Here is a 19,446-nt window from a genome sequence, read left to right on the forward strand (position 1 = left end):
ACAGCTTCAAGTTATCTAAGAAGAGCACTGCCCCCTGGGGGTCTGTTCATGACGGAGACCCACTTCTGTGTGGTCACCGCCCTTGCTTGCTTACCACTTGGAAGTTGTCAGTTTGAGCATAAGTCGAAGCCTTCCTCTGAGTGACAGCGGCAGGCTTAGCTCAGCGGCTAGTTGAGTTAGTATCTGGCTTATTTTTTAAGGTTCAAAAATTAAAAAGGCAGGTTTTTTTTGCTTTGCAGGCAGCAAGGCATGAGGCGCAGGCCTCTATTGTTCTGTATGGCACAGGAAGATGCTTTTAGCAAAGGGTACTCACTAATAGGTTTTGGCATAAAGACAACCCTGTGTTTGGGGGCCTGAAGATGCCTGCGGACTGTTTACTGGTCTGTCCAAACAAGGCTTGGTAAGCCCAAGTAAAGCTGACAAAGAAAGGGTTTTAAAAACCTCAGTACAAAAGATCCTCTAACACATTTGGAACCAAATTGTTCTTAAAAACACTGTACTAAGTGTCACAAAACTTTCCCTCCAATCTACTACTAGAAAACACTCATGCCATGGCCTACAGACCCAGAGGAATCAGGACAGATAGAGAAACCTGTTCTTAAAAAAAAAAAAAAAATTTAAAATTAAAAAAAAAAAAAAAGACAGCAGTACATAAAGTGCTTCTTTTTTAATGAAACAAATCCAAAAGATGTACAGTCAGGCTCAAGTTGTGCAGTTCACAAGCATGGAGAAAACAAACAAACAAAACGACAGAGTTCAAGAGAATCAGAGCTAACCCAGGACAAGGCTGGACTTGCCGCCAGGGGGGTTTCTTCGGGACGGCACTGGGGCCGGTGCCACCGGGCTGGGCACAGGGGCAGCGGGCACAGGCTTCTCCTCACTCTGCCCCAGGCTGCCCTGCAAGTCTGTGTCCACGTTTTCTAGGAAAACAGAAGGAAGTTAAAGCTAAAAACTATTTCCAGGTAAGATGAAGAGTCTAAGATTTGGAGGGGGGGATGGTTCAAATCATACCTAGAGAAGAAAGCAACAATCATTCAACCATGTCCCCCAAACTAACGACTGTTAGTCTTTTGCCATATTTGTCCTCAGGCTTTTGTCTGTGTGTGTTCTTTTCTTTCTTTTTTTCTAAAGATTCTATTTATTTATTCATAGAGACAGAGAGAGAGAGAGAGAGAGAGAGAGAGAGAGGCAGATACACAGGCAGAGGGAGAAGCAGGCCCCACGCAGGGAGCCTGATATGGGACTCGATCCCGGGTCCCCGGGATCACGCCCTGGATCTAAGGTGGCACTAAACCGCTGAGCCACCCGGGCTGCCCAGTATGTTCTTTTCTAAATTTTACACGTATATGAAGATGTTAAGTATTTTATCTATTTGTTTGCTCATTTATTTTTAAATATTTATTTATTTATTTGAGACAGAGAGAGCAGGGGGAGAGGCAGAGGGAGAGAGAGAATCCTCAAACAGGCTCCCTCCTTAGGCACAGAGCCTGACTCAGGGCTCAGTCTCAAGACCCCAAGATCATGACCTGAGTCAAAATCCAGTTGGCCATTTAACCAACTGAGCCATCTAGAAGCCCAGAAGATGTAAGTATTTTTAAAGATTTACAGATAAAAAAAAAAAAAAAAAAAAGATTTACAGATAAGCGGGACACCTGGGTGGCTCAGTAGGTTAAGTGTCTGACTCAGTTTCAGCTCATCTCATGATCTCAGGATCATGAGGCTCCAGGCTCCACAGGGAGTCTGCTTGAGATTCTCTCTCCCTCTCCCCACTGCACTCTCTTTAAAATAAAAGAACTTTACAGACAAGCTATAGGCCCCTGACCCCCAATCCACTTCCATGTGGGTCTCTTCTCCCTATTTCCAAAGGGCCAACTAGGAGTTGTCTAATCCCTTGTTTAATGCATATTTATATTTTATTCCTAACAGATAATACATACTGTTTTTTGTTGTATTTGACATGATACAAACATCCTTCTTTTACACTCTTAGTTAGAACCATCCCAATCATTCCAAACAAAGCTATAATGTAGACAGACTGGAATAGGTACCCACAGGGATACCAGGGCTCCTGTCTTCAAAATGAACAGATACTACGCATCGTCCTGAAGAGGCTGTGCCGTGCTCTACCCACATCTTGCATGAGTCCACCGTCCATATACCTTTACGTACCCACCATTTGATAACCACCTCCCCTTAAAAATTGCCCAAATTGATAGGTGAAATGTTATTTCATTCCTGGTTTATGTTACATTTACACGAACTTGATTTCCTTTTCTTTTCAAGTAGGCTCCATACCCAGGGCAGAGCCCAATGTGTATGGGCTGAGATCAAGAGTCATTTGCTTATGGTGAGCATGTGTGTGCTCGCTCGCTCTCTCAAAAAAAAGCTTTGCAAGGCAGCCTGGGTGGCTCAGTGGTTTAGCATAGCCTTTGGCCCAGGGCGTGATCCTGGAGACCTAGAATTGAATTCCACTTCGGGCTCCCTGCATGGAGCCTGCTTCTCCCTTGCCTGTGTCTCTGGCTCTCTCTCTCTCTGTTTCTCATGAATAAATACATTAAACCTTAAAAAAAAAAAAAAAAAAAAAAAAAGCTTTGGACACTTAACACTGAGGTGCCCCTTTAGATTTCTTTTTCTTTTTTAAGATTTTATTTATTTATTCATGATAGACATGGGGGGGGGGGCGCACAGAGACACAGGCAGAGGGAGAAGCAGGCTCCATGCCAGAAGCTGGACGTGGGACTCGATCCTGGGACTCCAGGATCGCGCCCTGGGCCAAAGGCAGGCGCTAAACTGCTGAGCCACCCAGGGATCCCCTAGATTTTTTTCTAACCACAAAGATAACTCATTAAACTGACATCATTTATTAAAGAGATTACCTTTCTCCTACTGACTTGTAATATCTCCATTAATCAGGTCATTCCCATTTATATTAACTGGGTACTTTCCATGTCAAAGTCTTGAAAATTAGCCTATTATTACCCAACATTCTAGACATTGCTTGATGATCCATCCACTAATCTGTGAAATCCCCAACAAACATATATTTTTAATGAGGCAGTTTCCAAACTTGGAAAAGTCTTTGTTCCACGTCAAAAGTGACTGCAAAATGTCTCATCTCATTTCCACGTTACACCATCAAATTCAATTCAGTTGCATAGTCTGATACCTGCTCTAAAATAAAATCTCTCACACACGCACACAAAGACACCTTTAGGTGTAAGAACTTCACATGGACTTGTATTGGATACCAATGAAAAGTTTTGATTTAAAAAAAAATGTACTTTAAGTCCCTCAAAGACTATTAAAGGGTCATGTCCCTAAAACCACTTGTACTACATTTTTAAAAAAGATTTTATTTATTTATTCATGAGAGACACGGGGGGGGGAGGGGGGGGCAGGGACACAGGCAGAGGGAGAAGCAGGCTCCCTGTAGGGAACCCGACGTGGGGGATCCCTGGGTGGCGCAGCGGTTTGGCGCCTGCCTTTGGCCCAGGGCGCGATCCTGGAGACCCGGGATCGAATCCCACGTCAGGCTCCTGGTGCATGGAGCCTGCTTCTCCCTCTGCCTGTGTCTCTCTCTGCCTCTCTCTCTCTCTCTCTCTCTGTGACTATCATAAATAAATAAAATTAAAAAAAAAAAAAAAAAAAAAAAAAGAACCTAGAGGAACCCGACGTGGGACTCGATCCTGGATCTCCAGGATCACACCCCAGGCTGCAGGCAGTGCTAAACTGCTGCACAACCGGGGCTGCCCCCAGATTTTTTTTTTTTTTTTAAAGTAATCTCTACACCCAACGTGGGGCTTGAACTCACAGCCCTGAGATCAAGAGTTCCATGCTCTACAGACTGAGCCCGCTAGGCACCCCTCCATAAAATGATTTTTTTTTTTTTTTTTAATTTGAGTAGTTTCTATGCCCAATATGGGGCTCAAACTCAGGACCTCAAGATCAGGAGTTGCATGCTCTACTGACTGAGCCAGTCAGGCACCCTTCCACAAATCAAGCTCATACCCATCAATCTTACATTTGTCTTTCATTATTAAGGGGGTGGTATTGTCTTTCATAACTAGGTAACATGCCAAAAAAGAAAGAAAGGAAAAAAAAAAGCACATATGGAGAATAAACAACAGCAGGCCTTAATTTAAATGTTTCTTTGTCTAGTCAGAAATACTCCAGCCAGAAAGAATGGAGGCTAGTCTGTTACGCCATCCCTTTAGTCTATAATGAGGCAAGTATAGGAACTGAAAGTAAGGCTTTAGAGACTTACACAGGGCCTGAAGAGAAAGCTATTGTTTGTTCAATCAAATAACTGAAAAATGGGATTTTAGACACACTCTACTATAATACCAATCTTTATACTCCTAACTTGTCTTTTTTGGTATTTCAACAAGGTAACTGAACAGACACTTCCATCATAATAAACAATAAAGTGGTTTATTATAAGGATGAAAGAGCTGGGGGTACCTGGATGGCTCAGGTCGTGGTCCCAGGGTCCTGGGATTGAGCCCCACATCAGGCTCTCTGAAGGGAGCCTGCTTCTCCCTCTGCCTGTGTCTCTGCTTCCCTGTGTCTCTCATGAATAAATAAATTTAAAAAAAAGAAAAGAAAAAAGGAAGAACTGGGAACACCAAGAAATGCGTCAGATTAACTTGCCTGAAGGCAGGAAAGACTTCGACCTAAACCCTGTGGACTGTCTCCCTCCGCTACAGATTTCCGACACATTCCCTTTGGCCACTCCTATGTTTAATTCCCCTAAAGAAGAAGGCAATTTTCCTCCTATCCAAACAAAATCTGTCTTGTATAAATTGAGTAGGAAGAAGGAAAAAAAAAGAAGAAAAACAAAAACATAAACTGAGTAGAGTAGCTGGGCTTTAGGGCTGACCTCTATGCCACCAGATGAATGTTGAATTATTATGCCCCTTGTCATTTCATGACAAATGAACTAAAAGTAAAGGCTTGTCACGCTATGCAAATCAATATGCTGTTTACCTAAAGCAACTGTAACCAACTGAACTGGGGGAGAATTTATTTATTTTTAAGATTTTATTTATTCATGAGAGACACACAGAGAGAGAGAGAGAGAGAGAGGCAGAGACACAGGCAGAGGGAGAAGCAGGCTCCATGCAGGGAGCCTGATGTGGGACTCGATCCCAGGACCCCTGGGATCACACCCTGGGCTGGAGGCAGGTGCTCAACCGCTAAGCCACCCAGGCATCTCGGGGGAGAATTTATGATTAGGAGGAATAATGACAAATTTTTTCACAGCTCCATCAGGTCTCTCACATACTTCTTCAGGTTCCCCGAATTTCAAACTATATCCATTAGCTAAAAGTAGTGACTAAGAGTTAGCTAATAAGTAAGGCTGAGTGTGGAAGTATTTCAGAATATGAAAAGCAGCGAAACTGAAAAGCCCTGAAGATTTCTTTACCTCCAGAAAAGATTCTTTGCAAACAGAACACATTGGACACAAACAATAACCAATACACCTTCAGTCCAGTGAGAAAGTGATTTGTGCACTGAGGAAGAACCCAGGTAACGCTCACAGGTTCAAGGGATTCTTCTCCTACCAAGCCCATCAATTAAACACTATCTGAGGGGCCCCTGGGTGCCTCAGTTGGTGAAGCATCTCCTTTGGCTCAGGTCATGATCCTTGGGTCCTGGGATCGAGCCCCATATCTGGCTCTCTGCTCAGCATAGTCTGCTTCTCCCTCTGCCCTTCCCCCCTGCTTGTGCTCTCTCTTGCTCATGCACACTCTAATAAATAAATCTTTAAAAAGAAGAAAGGAAGGGCAGCCCCGGTGGTGCAGTGGTTTGGCGCCGCCTGTAGCCCAGGGCGTGATCCTGGAGACCGTGGATCGAGTCCCACGTCAGGCTCTCTGCATGGAGCCTGCTTCTCCCTCTGCCTGTATCCCTGCCTCTCTCTCTGTGTGTGTGTCTCTATGAATAAATAAAATCTTTAAAAAAAAAAAAAAGAAGAAAGGAAGAAATTTAAAAAAAAGGAAGGAAAGAGAAAAAGAAAGAAAGAGAAAGAAAGAAAGAAAGAAAGAAAGAAAGAAAGAAAGAAAGAAAGAAAGAAAGAAAGAAAGAAAGAAAGAAGAAAGAAAGAAAAGAAATACGGAGAGGGCAGAAAAGGGATCTGGTTCTTAAAACACCTGTTTCACGGGACGACTGCCACATGTAATGGTAGGAAGAGGCCCTGAGGAAGCAGCCTCTTCCTTCTTCTGGACCAGATGGCCTTCTGACGGCTGCATTTCACTGAGTCAACTTTCACCTGATTCCTACTGCCTGACACACATAAGCCTTTCATTACATGCAGAATTAATTCTCTGGCACTTGTTAAGGAAGTGCCAATAAATACTTCAAAGATTGAAAATCATTAAATAAATGATTATAGCTCATTTCCACATATAATTGGTAACATGGATGCTAAAAATTTACATCTGCCCCCTAAATCATCATCCACAAGATCACAGAGGAACATGTCTTGCTGAATAAGCGCCCCAGTGTAAAATCAAACAGACTTGGCAAATTACATGTTGTGCGCCAAGCTTGAAATGCCAGGAGTCTTATTACTAAAAAGCTCTCATTAAGAATAACAGACACCAGCCTGACTACTGTACGTATTTGTGAAAGACTCTCCATTTTTCCTTCCTTCTGCATTTCTGACACTGCTCTCACTCCGGCAGATACAAATGTGACCATGTTTGCAACTTCCCAGTTTAATTTTTCTCTCTTCCCCACCCAGTGTGTGCTGGCACTTGGGGCAAAGCCAGGTTTCACTCCCCAGTCTCTTTCCCCAAGACACAATTTCAGTAAAAATTCTGACTTATTCTAAAACCATTTACAGGGGCAGCCCGGGTGGCTCAGCGGTTTAGCGCCGCCTTCAGCCCAGGGCCTGATCCTGGGTCCTGGGATCGAGTCCCACGTCAGGCTCCCTGCATGGAGCCTGCTTCTCCCTCTGCCTGTGTCTCTGCCTCTCTCTCTCTCCCTCTCTCTCTGTCTCTCATGAATAAATAAAATCTTAAAAACAATAAAAAAAAAAATTTACAGAACCAGAAATTTAGGCTTCTGAAGGACTCACCATGAATGTTGCCTTCTCCCTGAAAAAAAAAAAAAGAAAAGAAATTAAAAATTTACTTCAGTTTTATTTATTTTTTAAAGTTAATTTTTTTTAGTAATTTCTACACTCAACGTGGGGCTCAAACTCATGACCCTGAGATTGAGTCACATGTCCTTCTGATTGAGCTAGCCAGGTGCCCCTAAAAATTTACTTCGGATTTTAATTTTATAACAAACAAAACAGTCATAGTTCTAAGAGGCTACTATCTATCTGTCCTCCACTGACAGATGTGAAATTTCATCTTGATGCAGTCAAGTTCAGGGGCAGGGAGCAACACAATTACATTACAACCTTTACTTTGGGAAAATGCTGCATGTCAAGTTTCCCCAGGGCCAGCAATACCTAACACACCAAAAAAAAAAAAAAAAAAAAAAAAAAAAATTAACATTTACGCCAATGGTCTAATACCAATTAGCATGTCAGAGGATCTTTTATCAATGGGAAATAGTAAATTTATCTTTCCTTTCTCCCTCTCCTTTCTCCTTATCTAGCTGTTGAAGAGCATCTATCAATTCCAAAACCCCACACAGGTCTCTCTACACTTGCATGCATGATGCCTCTGTGCTCGGAGGTCCCTGCTTAGGAGGCCACCCTGCCAGGGTTCCAGACCCGCACCTGGGGGCACTGGGACCATGCTCCTTTGCAGACAACTGAGGGTAATGCCCAGTCTGCAGTCTCCTGGAGTTCAGCTTAGAACAACTGAACAATGTTTGCCAACAACGATAACAGTCTTTGAACTCACAAATGTTACTCTGAGTTACATGGGAAGTAAGTGTGATCCAGAAGTTCCCAAAATCCAGAGTGAAGGAGAGACTAATCCTACTGGTAGAAGAGATCTCTGTACACCCAGATCATGTCACCTCACTCTTCTGACTTTATTCTTTATCCATCTTCCATTACCAATGTGGCCTCAGTCCCTTTCCTAATTATCTCTACATATGTAAGGCTCCAGTGGCAGAACTGAAGCTCTTAGTACAAAAGGAGAGAACTGAATTTCTAAACTGTATTAACCACAAAGTACCCTTACCCCTCAGTTTGTCACACTGACCTTCAGATCTAAGAAGTCTCCAGAGTTCCCTTCAGAAGAGTTCCTTCTCTGGGGTCCAGATGACTCAGAATCCTCTATGCCACCACTAGACTTGGCACCTGAATTAAAACATACTTCCTTGAAGAACACGACAGACAGAAAGAACTAAAGCAAAACATTTATTTTGTGAGTGATGTTCATGTTAGTCTCCTATTACAAAATGAGCTAAGTGTTAGGAACGTTAACTGAGGGCTTGAGAATTCTACAGAGGGACCAAATAACTCAATCTGATCTCAGTCCTTATTCTGACCCCTCGAGACTCAGTGGTTCCCACTTCTTGGTCCCTGTCTTTTCTCCACTGACAAGCTTTAACTGTAGTTGATCTTATTATGGTTGAACTAGATTTGGCTCACTAGCGCAGAACCAACGGTAGTTATTCATGCTGGGTCTGTCCCTTTGGTGATCACAGATATAAGCAGTACCTGCCGACTTGGCCCATGAAGGAGGATTTTCCTCAGGTGTCCCAAAGATGCTGGATGCCATTTTGTTCCTCCTCACAGGTTGTTCTGATGGTTCATCAAAGCCTAATGAAAAATTGGATCCACCGCCCGGAGGCCGCAAAACCCTTGGAATAATTGCAAAACATCCATTTCAGATCATACCAAAACATTTCTCAGCATAAATACTTTCAAACTCCTTTCATTCATCCCTCCTCCCCCTACCCTTCTCAAAGTGAGAGCTACTAATGGGAAAAAGGACTTGATTCATCATGGTATTAATTCAACACAAGATCATACCCCGTCAAAATGGCTAAGTAGCAGACAGACAAGAAATAACAAGTGTTGACAAGGATGTGGAGAGAAAGGAACCCTCATGCAGTTGTTGGTTAGAATGTAAATTGGTGCAGCCACTGTGCAGAACAGTATGGAGGGTCCTGATCCAGTAATTCTTCTCTGGATAGCTGGATACCAAAAACAAAAACAAAAACACTAATCTGAAAAGATACATACACCCCTAAGTTTATTGCAGCATCATTTACAATAGGCAAGATATGGAAGCAGCCCAAGTGTCCACTGAGAGATGAATAAAGAGGATGTGGTGTGTGTGTGTGGGTATGTGTGTATGTGTATACACACAATGACATATTAGCCATAAAAAAGAATGAAACCTTGTCATTTGAGACAAAATGGATGGATGTAGGGGTATGATGCTAAATGAAGTAAGTCTGACAGAAACAAACACTACATGATTTCACTTCTATGTGGAATCTAAAAAACAAACCAAAAGAACAAATAAAAAATCAGATTCACAAACAGAACTGGTGGTGGCTACTGGGGAGGAGGAGGATGGGGGGAACCAGGTGAAGGGGATTAAGAGGTACCAATTTCCCATTATAAAATAAGTCACAGGGCTGAAAAGTACAGCATAGGGAACATACTGAATAATACTGTAATAAATCCATATGGTGACTACACTTACTGTGGATTTTATAATGTATAGAATTGTCACATACTATATGTTGTGCACCTGAGACTAATATAATATTGTATGTCAACTATTCTCAATAAAAAAACGTAAAAGTTGGGGATCCCTGGGTGGCTCATTGGTTTAACACATGCCTTTGGCCCAGGGCGTGATCCTGGAGTCACAGGGATCGAGTCCCACATCAGGCTCCCTGCATGGGGCCTGCTTCTCCCTCTGCCTGTGTCTCTGCCTCTGTGTGTGTGTGTGTGTGTGTGTGTGAATAAAAAAAAAAAAAGAAAAAAAACTTAAAAGTTTTAAAAAATTCAACACTAGGGGGACACCTGTGTGGCTCGGTGGTTAAGCGTCTGCCTCCAGCTCAGGTCATGATCCCGGGGTCCTGGGATGAGTCCCACATCAAGTTCCCTGCAGGGAGCCTGCTCCTCCCTCTGCCTATGTCTCTGCCTCCCTGGGTCTCTCATGAATAAATAAAATTAAAAAAAAAAATTCAACAATGGATGTTAATATACAAAATGCTGTTTTATAATATTTGTGTAAAGTTGTCTGACACACAAGGCAGCTAAAACAGCCTGTCTCATGTTCCCTTTTAGGAGACAGCAGAAGACCTAACAGACCTCACCTAATGAGCTAAGCTGGATATATTTGCAGAGAAGTGTAGAAGCGCATCTTGTTATTTACGTATTCAGAATGCATTTCTGAATATGTATATACAAGTATATATATATTTGTATATACACACACACATATATATATGCACACACACACACTTGTATATACATAAATATACATGTAAAAGTTAAGCTGACCAATTTAGAAGCCCAAGGAAAGCTTAGGACAGTCTCCTCCTCTCTCGGCATCACCAGGCAAGCCCTGTTTATACACTTGTACCAACACAGCGTTCTTCCTAGCAAACACGAGGGACCAGCCACAGGAGGAGGTCCGTAAGAGACACTGGTGGGAGGCTCCAGGCATGTTCGATAACCAGGCACTGTTGGACACCATCTATAGCTTTTGGTTCAGCAAGGAAACCTAGCACTTGCATGTTGGCAGAGCTTTGTGCCTCAGCTTGATCAATGTGTTCCCTCCCTGGAAAAACTCAATTTAACTTGTCCTGTCACTCGCAAAAGAGAAAATGGACATGCTCTTACGGGAAGGTTTTCTAACTACTGATTCTGTTCCATTATTGGAGACAGGAGTAGTCTGGTCTCCTACTTCTTCCTAAATCAGTTTGAGAAATATTTTTCTAGAAGGATGTACATTTCATCCAAGTTTCCAAATACCTAAGTTGTCATTTGCAAATGCAGGTCCTTACATTAGAAAAGAATGGAGAAATTAAACACTTGCAGTGCAAACCCTTCTAAGTGTCCCTCTAAGGGTGTTCCAAGCCTTGATTTTTTGTTTAAAGAGTTTATTTATTCACGAGAGACACACACAGAGAGAGAGAGAAAGAGAGAGAGAGGCAGAGACATTAGGAAGGAGCCCAATGTGGAACTCAATCCCAGGATCCCGGAATCATGCCCTGAGCCAAAAGCAGACAGACACTGAAGCACTGAGCCCCCCAGGTATCCCAAGTCTTGATTATTTTTAAAAACTACTGTTGCATTCTAAATGTTTTGTCACGTCCATTATTTTCTTCTTTAGCCCAAACATTATTTATTTAAAAATATATCTATAAGTTTCCAAACATAGGGGTCTTTCTGATTTATTCATTTCTAACTTTTTTTAAAGATTATTTATTTATTCATGAGAGACACACACACACACACACACACACAGAGAGAGAGAGAGAGAGGCAGAGACACAGGCAGAGGGAGAAGCAGGCTCCATGCAGGTAGATCCCGGGTCCCCAGCATCACGCCGTAGGCTGAAGGTGGCACTAAATCGCTGAGCCACCCGGGCTGCCCTTAATTTCTAACTTTTAATTATAACACAGACAACAGCCTGTGTGACATGAATCCTTTGAAATTTGAGATGTGCTTTAAGGCCTAATATGTGATCAATTTAATAAATCTATATATGCTTGAAAAGAATGTGTTTTGCCAGTGTTCTATAGCTCTAGTAGGGTCAAGCTGCTGTAAGTTGTTCAAATCTACTGATTTTTTTTTAAGATTTTATTTATTTATTCATAGAGACACACAGAGGGATCCCTGGGTGGCGCAGCAGTTTGGCGCCTGCCTTTGGCCCAGGGCGCGATCCTGGAGATCCGGGATCGAATCCCACGTCGGGCTCCCGGTGCGTGGAGCCTGCTTCTCCCTCTGCCTGTGTCTCTGCCTCTCTCTCTCTCACTGTTGCCTATCATAAATAAATAAAAAACTTAAAAAAAAAAAAAAAACATAGAGACACACAGAGAGAGGGGCAGAGACACAGGCAGAAGGAGAAGCAGGCTCCATGCAGAGAGCCCGACGTGGGACTCGATCCAGGGTCTCCAGGATCACGCCCCAGGCTGTAGACGGCGCCAAACCGCTGCGCCACCGGGGCTGCCCAAAACTACTGATTTTTAGGTATGTTCAACACTTAATGAGAGAATCTATTAACAATTACTATTACAATGAAGAGTTTGTCAGTTTCTTCTCAGAATTCTGTCAAGGTAACAGTTCTCTCTCAAAAAGATTGCCACCGGTGGCACTTGGGCAGCTCAGATGGTTAAGTGTGGGACTCCTGATTTCAGCTCAGGCCATGATCTCAGGATCGTGGGCTGGAGCCCCACAAGCCCAGAGCCCCCGTGGTGTCAGGCTCCTTGCTCAGCAGGGAGTCTGCTTAAGGATTCTCCCCCTCTCCTCCTCCCCCAACTGGCACACATGCTCTTTCTCTCTCTCTAAAATAAATCTTTAGGGGCAGCCCAGGTGGCTCAGCAGTTTAGCGCTGCCTTCAGCCCAGGGCGTGATCCTGGAGACCCATGTCAGGCTCCCTGCATGGAGCCTGCTTCTCCCTCTGCCTGTATCTCTGCCTCTCTCTCTGTATCTCTCATGGATAAACAAAATCTTAAAAAATAAAATAATAAATAAATATTAAAAAAAAAAAAGTAGAAGAGGCGTGCCTGGCTGGTTCAGTCAGATCCTGCAACTGTCAATCTCGGGGTCGTGAGTTCGAGCCCCATACTGGGTGTAGAGATTACTTGCCCGATGTGGGACCCGATCTCAGATCCCCAGATCATGACCTGAACCGAAGGCAGGTGCCCAACCACTGAGCCACCCAGGTGTCCCTTTTTTTTGTTGTTTGTTTTTAAAGATTTTATCTATTCATGAGAGATAGAGGGAGGGAGGCAGAGACACAGGCAAGGGAGAAGCAGGCTCCATGCAGGGACCCTGACGTGGGACTCGATCCTGGGACTCCAGGATCACACCCTGAGCCTAAGGCAGATCCTCAAACACTGAGCCACCCAGGCGTCCCTATACTAACTTTCTAAAGCATATTTTGATAATACGTGTCAACTGTTTGCTTTTTATATGAACGGGCATTTCTACTTCCAGAAATTGTTTTTTTTTTTTTTAAGATTTTTATTTATTTATTTATGAGAGATCTAGAGAGAAAGAGAGAGAGAGAGAGAGAGAGAGAGAAAGAGGCAGAAACACAGGCAGAGGGAGAAGCAGGCTCCCTACAGGGAGCCTGACGTGGGAGCCGATCCCGGGACTCCAGGATCACACCTGGGGCTGAAGGCGGAACTAACCGCTGAGCCACCCAGGCTGCCCCAGAAGTTGTTCTAATTAGATAATCAGATATATGTACAAGGAGACTCCTGTAAAAATGTTAATCTGTAAATAAAATTGGGAATACCCTAACTGGCCATTAGTAGGGTCTTAGTTATCAAGACATGTCCATACAACAGAAAGCTGTATATAGTAGGATCAGAGTTACCTTCATTAGCAGATGTTATCTAAAACTCAGTGAATGAAAAACGTTGGAAAAGAAACATAAGGCCAATTACATGTTACATAAAACAATGTGTATATGGTATGGATACACTTATCTAGCTGTGTGACCTTGGGAAAACTGCTTAACCCCTTAATGCTTTGGTTTTCTCTTCTATAAAAAAGAGGTTTGTAGTAGCTGCCTCGTACGACTATTCTAAGGATATCCTATAGACTGTGCTTAGAACAGAACCTGGAACATAGCCATCATGTGTTCCTAGCTACTATCATCATAAATAGACATAAATGCCTGAAAGTACATACACCACGATGTTTTCCAGGGTTTGTGCTCTCAGATGGGATTTCAGGTGAATCTCAATGTCCTTTTTTTATACATCATATTTTTCTGTCTTGCCATAATCTAAAATTCTTTTTTTTTAAGTGTGTGTGTGTGTGTGTGTGTGTGTGTGTTTTAAGCAATCTCCACACCCAATGTGGGGCTTGAACTCACAACCCTGAGATCAAGACTCCCCTGCTCCACCAACTGAGCCAGCCAGGTGCCCCAATCTAAAATTCTTTTGAAGGTTGCTTCTGGGTTCCAGAATTCCCTGAAAACCTTTCTTTTGACAATACTAGTTTTCCCACTGGCCACTGCATGTGATCATTTGTGGACACCTACATCCACACAGGACGGCACATTACTTGCATCTTTCTTTCTTTTTTTTTTTTAATTTTTATTTTTATTTATGATAGTCACACACAGAGAGAGAGAGAGAGGCAGAGACACAGGCAGAGGGAGAAGCAGGCTCCATGCACCGGGAGCCCGACGTGGGATTCGATCCCGCGTCTCCAGGATCACGCCCTGGGCCAAAGGCAGGCGCTAAACCGCTGCGCCACCCAGGGATCCCAATACTTGCATCTTTCAACAGAAATCCCAGCTCCTCTGCTCCCTGGGTGCAGCTGACACCGAGGCCGGGGGTCCCCTTCCTACCTTGTCCCTGCTACCCACAAGCCAGCAGACGCAAGCCTTGGTGAAGCCCTGACAGCAATGAAGGAAATGTGACCAACTATCAACAGGGCCTCTCCACTTTATCCAGTTCTTACCTTCTTCACCAATCCAGCTGAGCCACTTCCCTGAACAGTGGGCTTATCCCCACTTTGGGTATTTGCTCCCATCTTTACTCCTGCCTAGAGCGCTCTCCACCCTTGCCTCAAGGGCTCTTCAAAACCCAGCCTTAACCTCTTAAACCTCCACCTCCTCCATAAAGCTGATGAGTAGAACCTTCCAAAGGCTCAAAGAGTATAAGGTAGCACATGGAGGAAAAGATGGCAGATCCTCTCCTTTTGGTGTTAAAAGTGCCTGAAAGTAAATGTTTTTGGCCTGTGCGTCATGCAGTCTTTATCAACTATTTGGCTCTATTAGCACAAAGGCAACTATAGTCAACATGAAAACGAGTAAGTGCAGCTCTGTTCAAACAAAACTTTATTTACAGACACTGCATTTGATCATCATGTAATTTCCACATGAAATCAATAGTTTTTTAACAATCATTTGTGAATATAAAAATCAGGTGTCCACAGCATTTCAAGGGCAATAGTTTGCTGGGCTCTGTTCCATCTAGTTCAACAGCCTCACTTTTTGAGAGCAAAGTGAAGCCTTTGAGAACCTCTGAAGAAACTGTCCAATATTACTAAACTGACAAAGATGAGGACCAAAATCCAAGTCCTCAAGTCCCTGGCAGGCATGTAAGAAGGGCTCAAAGTGCTGAAACACAGGGAGCATATGAGGCTATTTTCTCTTTCATTTTCATACAAACCTATGTAGCTGGTCCTGATTAGCTTCCGTGTTTTCCAACCTCAGACTGTCTTATACTTCTTCTGCAGGTCTTCTAGCATCCTCCCCTGAATCCCATATTTGTGTTTGACCACAGTAATATTCAATATGCAATTTACACTAAATAAAAGTCATTATTTAACCCCTAGGGCAGGGGGTGAGAGGAGACCCATTATGGTTTTTGTAACATGTTAAAATTAAAACTCTGTTTTTAAAAAGTTTCAGACATTAAATATCCACTTAGTTTAAATTAATTATATGGATTAAGATAAGTGTGTTCAGGGGCGCCTGGGTAGCGTCTGACTCTTGATTTTGGCTCAGGTCACAATCTCATGGGTGGTGGGATTGAGCCCCACATCTGGCTCTGTGCTCAGCAGGAAGTGGGTTTGAGATTCTCTCTCTCCCTGTCTGCCCCTCCCCTCCACTCACTTGCTCTCTCTCTCAAATAAATGTTTAAAAAAAAAAAATGTGTCCACAAATATGTTTTATCAAGATGGTAATTGTAGGTTTGCTTAATTAAATCTGTTAAATCATAATTAAAGGTGGGTTATAAATTCTTAATAGGCTTTCTCTCTCATGCTAAAGTTCTGAAGCAACCAGGTTTTTATCCCTTGTTCCCCAAATCAACAAAGACGCCTGAAATAAAATCAGAATTAACTTGCTTCATTGTCATCCCCTCCACTCCCTAGGGATTAGAATGATTTTTTTTTTTCTTCTCATCATAATTAAACCTTCATGAGTTATTTTAGCAAGATGAAAATCTCCAAAACCCTGGTGGCTTGGGAAGTATTTTTTGGCTTAAAAAAAAAAAAAAAAAAAAAAGACACTAGCACCCAAACATCAGCTTAAAAAGAAAGTCAAAGCTCTGAGCACTCAACTTTTTAAAGGTCTGTGTTCCTTCCGCAATAGCAGGTAATACCTACTCCAATGACGTCAGTGTTGTAGAGCCCATTTGTAACAGTGAGACATCCCCAAACAAAGGATTTGGATCATAAGACAGAAATTATTTCAGTTTTATTTTTTTAAGATCCTCTCATTCTTTCTGATCTAAACCAAGATTACATATTTGAGACTCAACAAAAATGTGCACGTGTGCTATGGATAGCAATTTTTTAAAAAAAATTACTCATTTTCTTTCTTCTTTCTTTAAATCCCAGAGTTCACATGTGATCTTTGCAGATCATCCCCTACCAGACTAAACTGATAATGTTGCTTATGGAGCCTGAAGAATGTTACTTCAGAAACAAGTGAAGAATCCGATGAGATTACAGAGGAAGGAAAGATAAGAAGTAAATGTAAGGACAAAGCTCCAGTCCAGAGATCACAATACTGGAGGGAAGTTGATGACAAAAGGTGAATGAAAACATTTATTCTGCGGAACCAAAAACCATTCCCATCTCACATCTCCAATACACATATCAAAAAAATAGCATGGGGATCCATTTGACTCGGTTACTGAAATTCTTTATGAAGCACTGAACAGCAACCCCAAAGATAAAACCTGATTTATAACAATGTGTCAGTTTTCACATTCCAGCCACTACAGTCTGACCAGCAGAAAGTTGACCGCATGGCACAAAAAGAAAAACCAAGGTGCAGTGTGTTCCAGTGTCCTCTGAAAAAAAAAAAAATGATCTCATTGCAAGGATGACAACAGAAGAGGGAGTGACCAGTATTTTCAAACGTCTCTTCCTACTCAAGGTCCCCAACCTGCAAGGACCCACCAATTTTTTTTTTTTTTTAAATCTTTCCTACTCTTTTCTACATTGTGTAAGATAAAGGGATGAGTTGAAAAGGAGGGTCATGTCCAACCTAAGACTCGGTGCTGAGGCCAGCTTTTTGTTCCCAAGTTCACCAACCCCTGTGAGGCACTATTTCACAGCCGTCTTCTTAGCCCCACAAAATGGCTCCCTTTGTGCCACTTGCCCAGGACCCCAAGGCTGGCTGCACACAAATGCAGGTCGTGATCAGTGAAGAATAGGTGCCCAGAAAAAGTGGAACCTAAGCTTCCCACAAGCCTTGAGCAGGATCCCAGAAATGCCTGTATCCTACCTCAAAAGGAACAGGGTGCCAATTAGCCCAGACAATGTGGACACCTTGCACCGGTTACAAACCCTTCCATCAGGTCAGGCAAGGGCTTGGGAAGGGAGGGTTCCAGTCCAAACACCCAGTGGCTTCTTCCCCCAAATGCTGCAGCAACACTGGCCAGAAAGGCCCCGGCTCCCCAGGTGGAGACGACAGTACGGAAGAGACAATGGATGTCTCCGGCCCCGCCCAAGAACTGGAAGCCTCCTCCAGCTCGGGAACCCGGGCCAGCGAAGAACTCATTCGGCAAACGTCAAAGGAGGAAGGGGCGGGGGGGAAAGGTGGGATGCAAAGACCGAGGTCCGAAGGTGTGAGCGCGGAAAACCCGCTCGCACTGGTTCACCCCCCTCTCGCGTTCCGAGGTGGGCGCGGGAGGGGAAGGAGCCGGGGTCTTTCCTTTGTTAGCGGAGGGGAAGCACTTCGCGGGGGGCTGGCGGCGGGGGCCTGGGCGGGCGCGGGGGTCGCGATCACCTGCCCCGCCCGACCACAAATGCCACCTGCCGGGCGGGCCCCCGTGGGTAGGAGCCCGCAAGATTCGATCGCTGCGGCCGCAGGAGGGGCTGTCGCGCCGGGCGGGGGGCCGCCACCTGCCCCGGGCCACGGACGCGGCGAGCGCGTGCCCAGGGGTGGGACAATGGGGGGGCCTCCCCGGGCACCTGGCGGCCGAGACCACCGCCCTGGGGCCGGGCCGGCCGCGCCAAGGGAAGGAAGCAAACGCTCTCCGCGTGGCCCGACCACCGAAAGCCGGCCGCGCTGCGAGGGCGAGCGGCCCCGGCCCTGCCCGGCCCGGCCCGGCCGACCCCTCGCTCCGGGGGAGGAATGAATGGGAGATGAGCGGCAACCGGGCGGGGCCGGCGCGCGGGGCTTGCGGGACCGCACAAAGACCGAGCCGACGGCCGAGCCCCGCCGCCCGGCCCCGCACGAGCGCGGCGCCCCGGGCACGTTACTGCCAACGACCGGCCGCCCGGCCCCCGAGGCTCCGCCGGGGACCGACCCTCCCACCCCCTCGAGCCCCGCGCGGGGCGGGCGCGGCCCCGCAGCCTCACCGAGAGCTATTCCTGCTGTTGGGATCGACTCCCTTGAAGGTGGTGGTGGTGGTCATGGTGCCGAGGAGCGAGGTAGGCAGGCGCGGGAGCAGAGCGCTGAAAGGGTCGGGTCCGCGGGCCGCCGAGCAGCTCCCCTCCCCACCGCCTGCGACCGCTGCAGGAGCCTCCGCCGCCGCCTGCCTCCCCGGCCGCAGCCTTTATACGGCTCGGGGAAGCCCGCCCCCACCTTGCCGCTATTGGCCAATTCAAACAGCCTTTTTCGTTCCTATTGGTTCCCTGGAGTGCCAAGCATCGTGCTTCTCCTCGACGGGCTGCGGCGGCCCCTGCTCAGCCTAAACCCACCCCCTTCCTGGTCGGGGTAGGTCTTTGGAAGTTCCCCCTCCCCCACCCCCCCAAATCTCGGTGATGATTGGACAAAGGACAAACCTGCCCCGCGCTGGGCACAAGTGGTGCTGGCTGTCACCGAAGAAAGTTACCTGGCAGGGGAAAGCTCGCCCTGGGCGAGCTGGAACCCACAAGCCGAGGACGGATTTGTCTTTACCACCCACTTACTCGCCTTACTCATGGAGAGACAGCAAGGGCATGCTCCTTAAGGGACGGAAATGTCTGCTACAAACTGACATTCGTTGAATACCTACTGTGTGTCCCCTTTGGAAATACGACAGTCTCAAAACAGCAGCACTATGAGTCAGCAGCAGAAAGCAAGCCAAGATGATCCCTTTTAAAACGACTGGAAATTCTTCACATTTTAATGTTACTATTTAGCTGTAAATGGGTGGTGCATGTACTAGACCAAAATTACAGTCGTTCCGATTTGAGGGCCTGTTCTAAGGCTAGTTAATGCGCGGCGGTGGAGAACAGTCACATCCCTCGCTACCAAGACGATGGAGCAGCCCTGGCCTCTGCAGCTGTTTATAATCCTTAAGTCATGACTCCTCCACCTGTCTGGGTAAATCTATCCCTGCAACAAATGCAGACAACACTTGGAGCGCTCAAGAATGGCTGTT

At 45.1% G+C, this 19,446-nt stretch overlaps 1 protein-coding gene and 1 long non-coding RNA gene across 2 annotated transcripts; both read right to left on the reverse strand.

The window, feature by feature from the left end:
* Positions 1 to 652: 652 nt before the first annotated feature.
* Positions 653 to 18,629, reverse strand: JPT1 (Jupiter microtubule associated homolog 1). The gene is made up of 5 exons (XM_072781512.1): positions 18,440 to 18,629; positions 8,627 to 8,769; positions 8,166 to 8,263; positions 7,079 to 7,097; positions 653 to 920 (listed from the first exon to the last, which is right to left on the reverse strand). Exons 1-5 carry the CDS (start codon positions 18,493 to 18,495, stop codon positions 772 to 774), a joined length of 465 nt encoding a protein of 154 aa, XP_072637613.1. The 5' UTR covers positions 18,496 to 18,629; the 3' UTR covers positions 653 to 771.
* Positions 13,930 to 18,048, reverse strand: LOC140607124 (uncharacterized). Its single transcript, XR_012009274.1, has 2 exons — positions 17,361 to 18,048; positions 13,930 to 16,923 (listed from the first exon to the last, which is right to left on the reverse strand). It is a non-coding gene; the product is annotated as an uncharacterized lncRNA (long non-coding RNA).
* Positions 18,630 to 19,446: the final 817 nt, after the last annotated feature.

This window comes from Canis lupus, chromosome 16 (assembly GCF_048164855.1).
Source record: "Canis lupus baileyi chromosome 16, mCanLup2.hap1, whole genome shotgun sequence".
Classification (NCBI taxonomy): domain Eukaryota; kingdom Metazoa; phylum Chordata; class Mammalia; order Carnivora; family Canidae; genus Canis; species Canis lupus.

What these genes read in the sequence shown, in the direction of transcription:
- JPT1 (XM_072781512.1), bottom strand. Translation starts at nt 18,495, where the DNA reads ATGACCACCACCACCACCTTCAAGGGAGTCGATCCCAACAGCAGGAAT. An exon ending in AACAGCAGGAATAGCTCTCG is followed by an intron (nt 8,770 to 18,439) that starts GTGAGGCTGCGG and finishes AATTATTCCAAG; the next exon opens with GGTTTTGCGGCCTCCGGGCG. An exon ending in TTCATGGGCCAAGTCGGCAG is followed by an intron (nt 8,264 to 8,626) that starts GTACTGCTTATA and finishes GTTTTAATTCAG; the next exon opens with GTGCCAAGTCTAGTGGTGGC.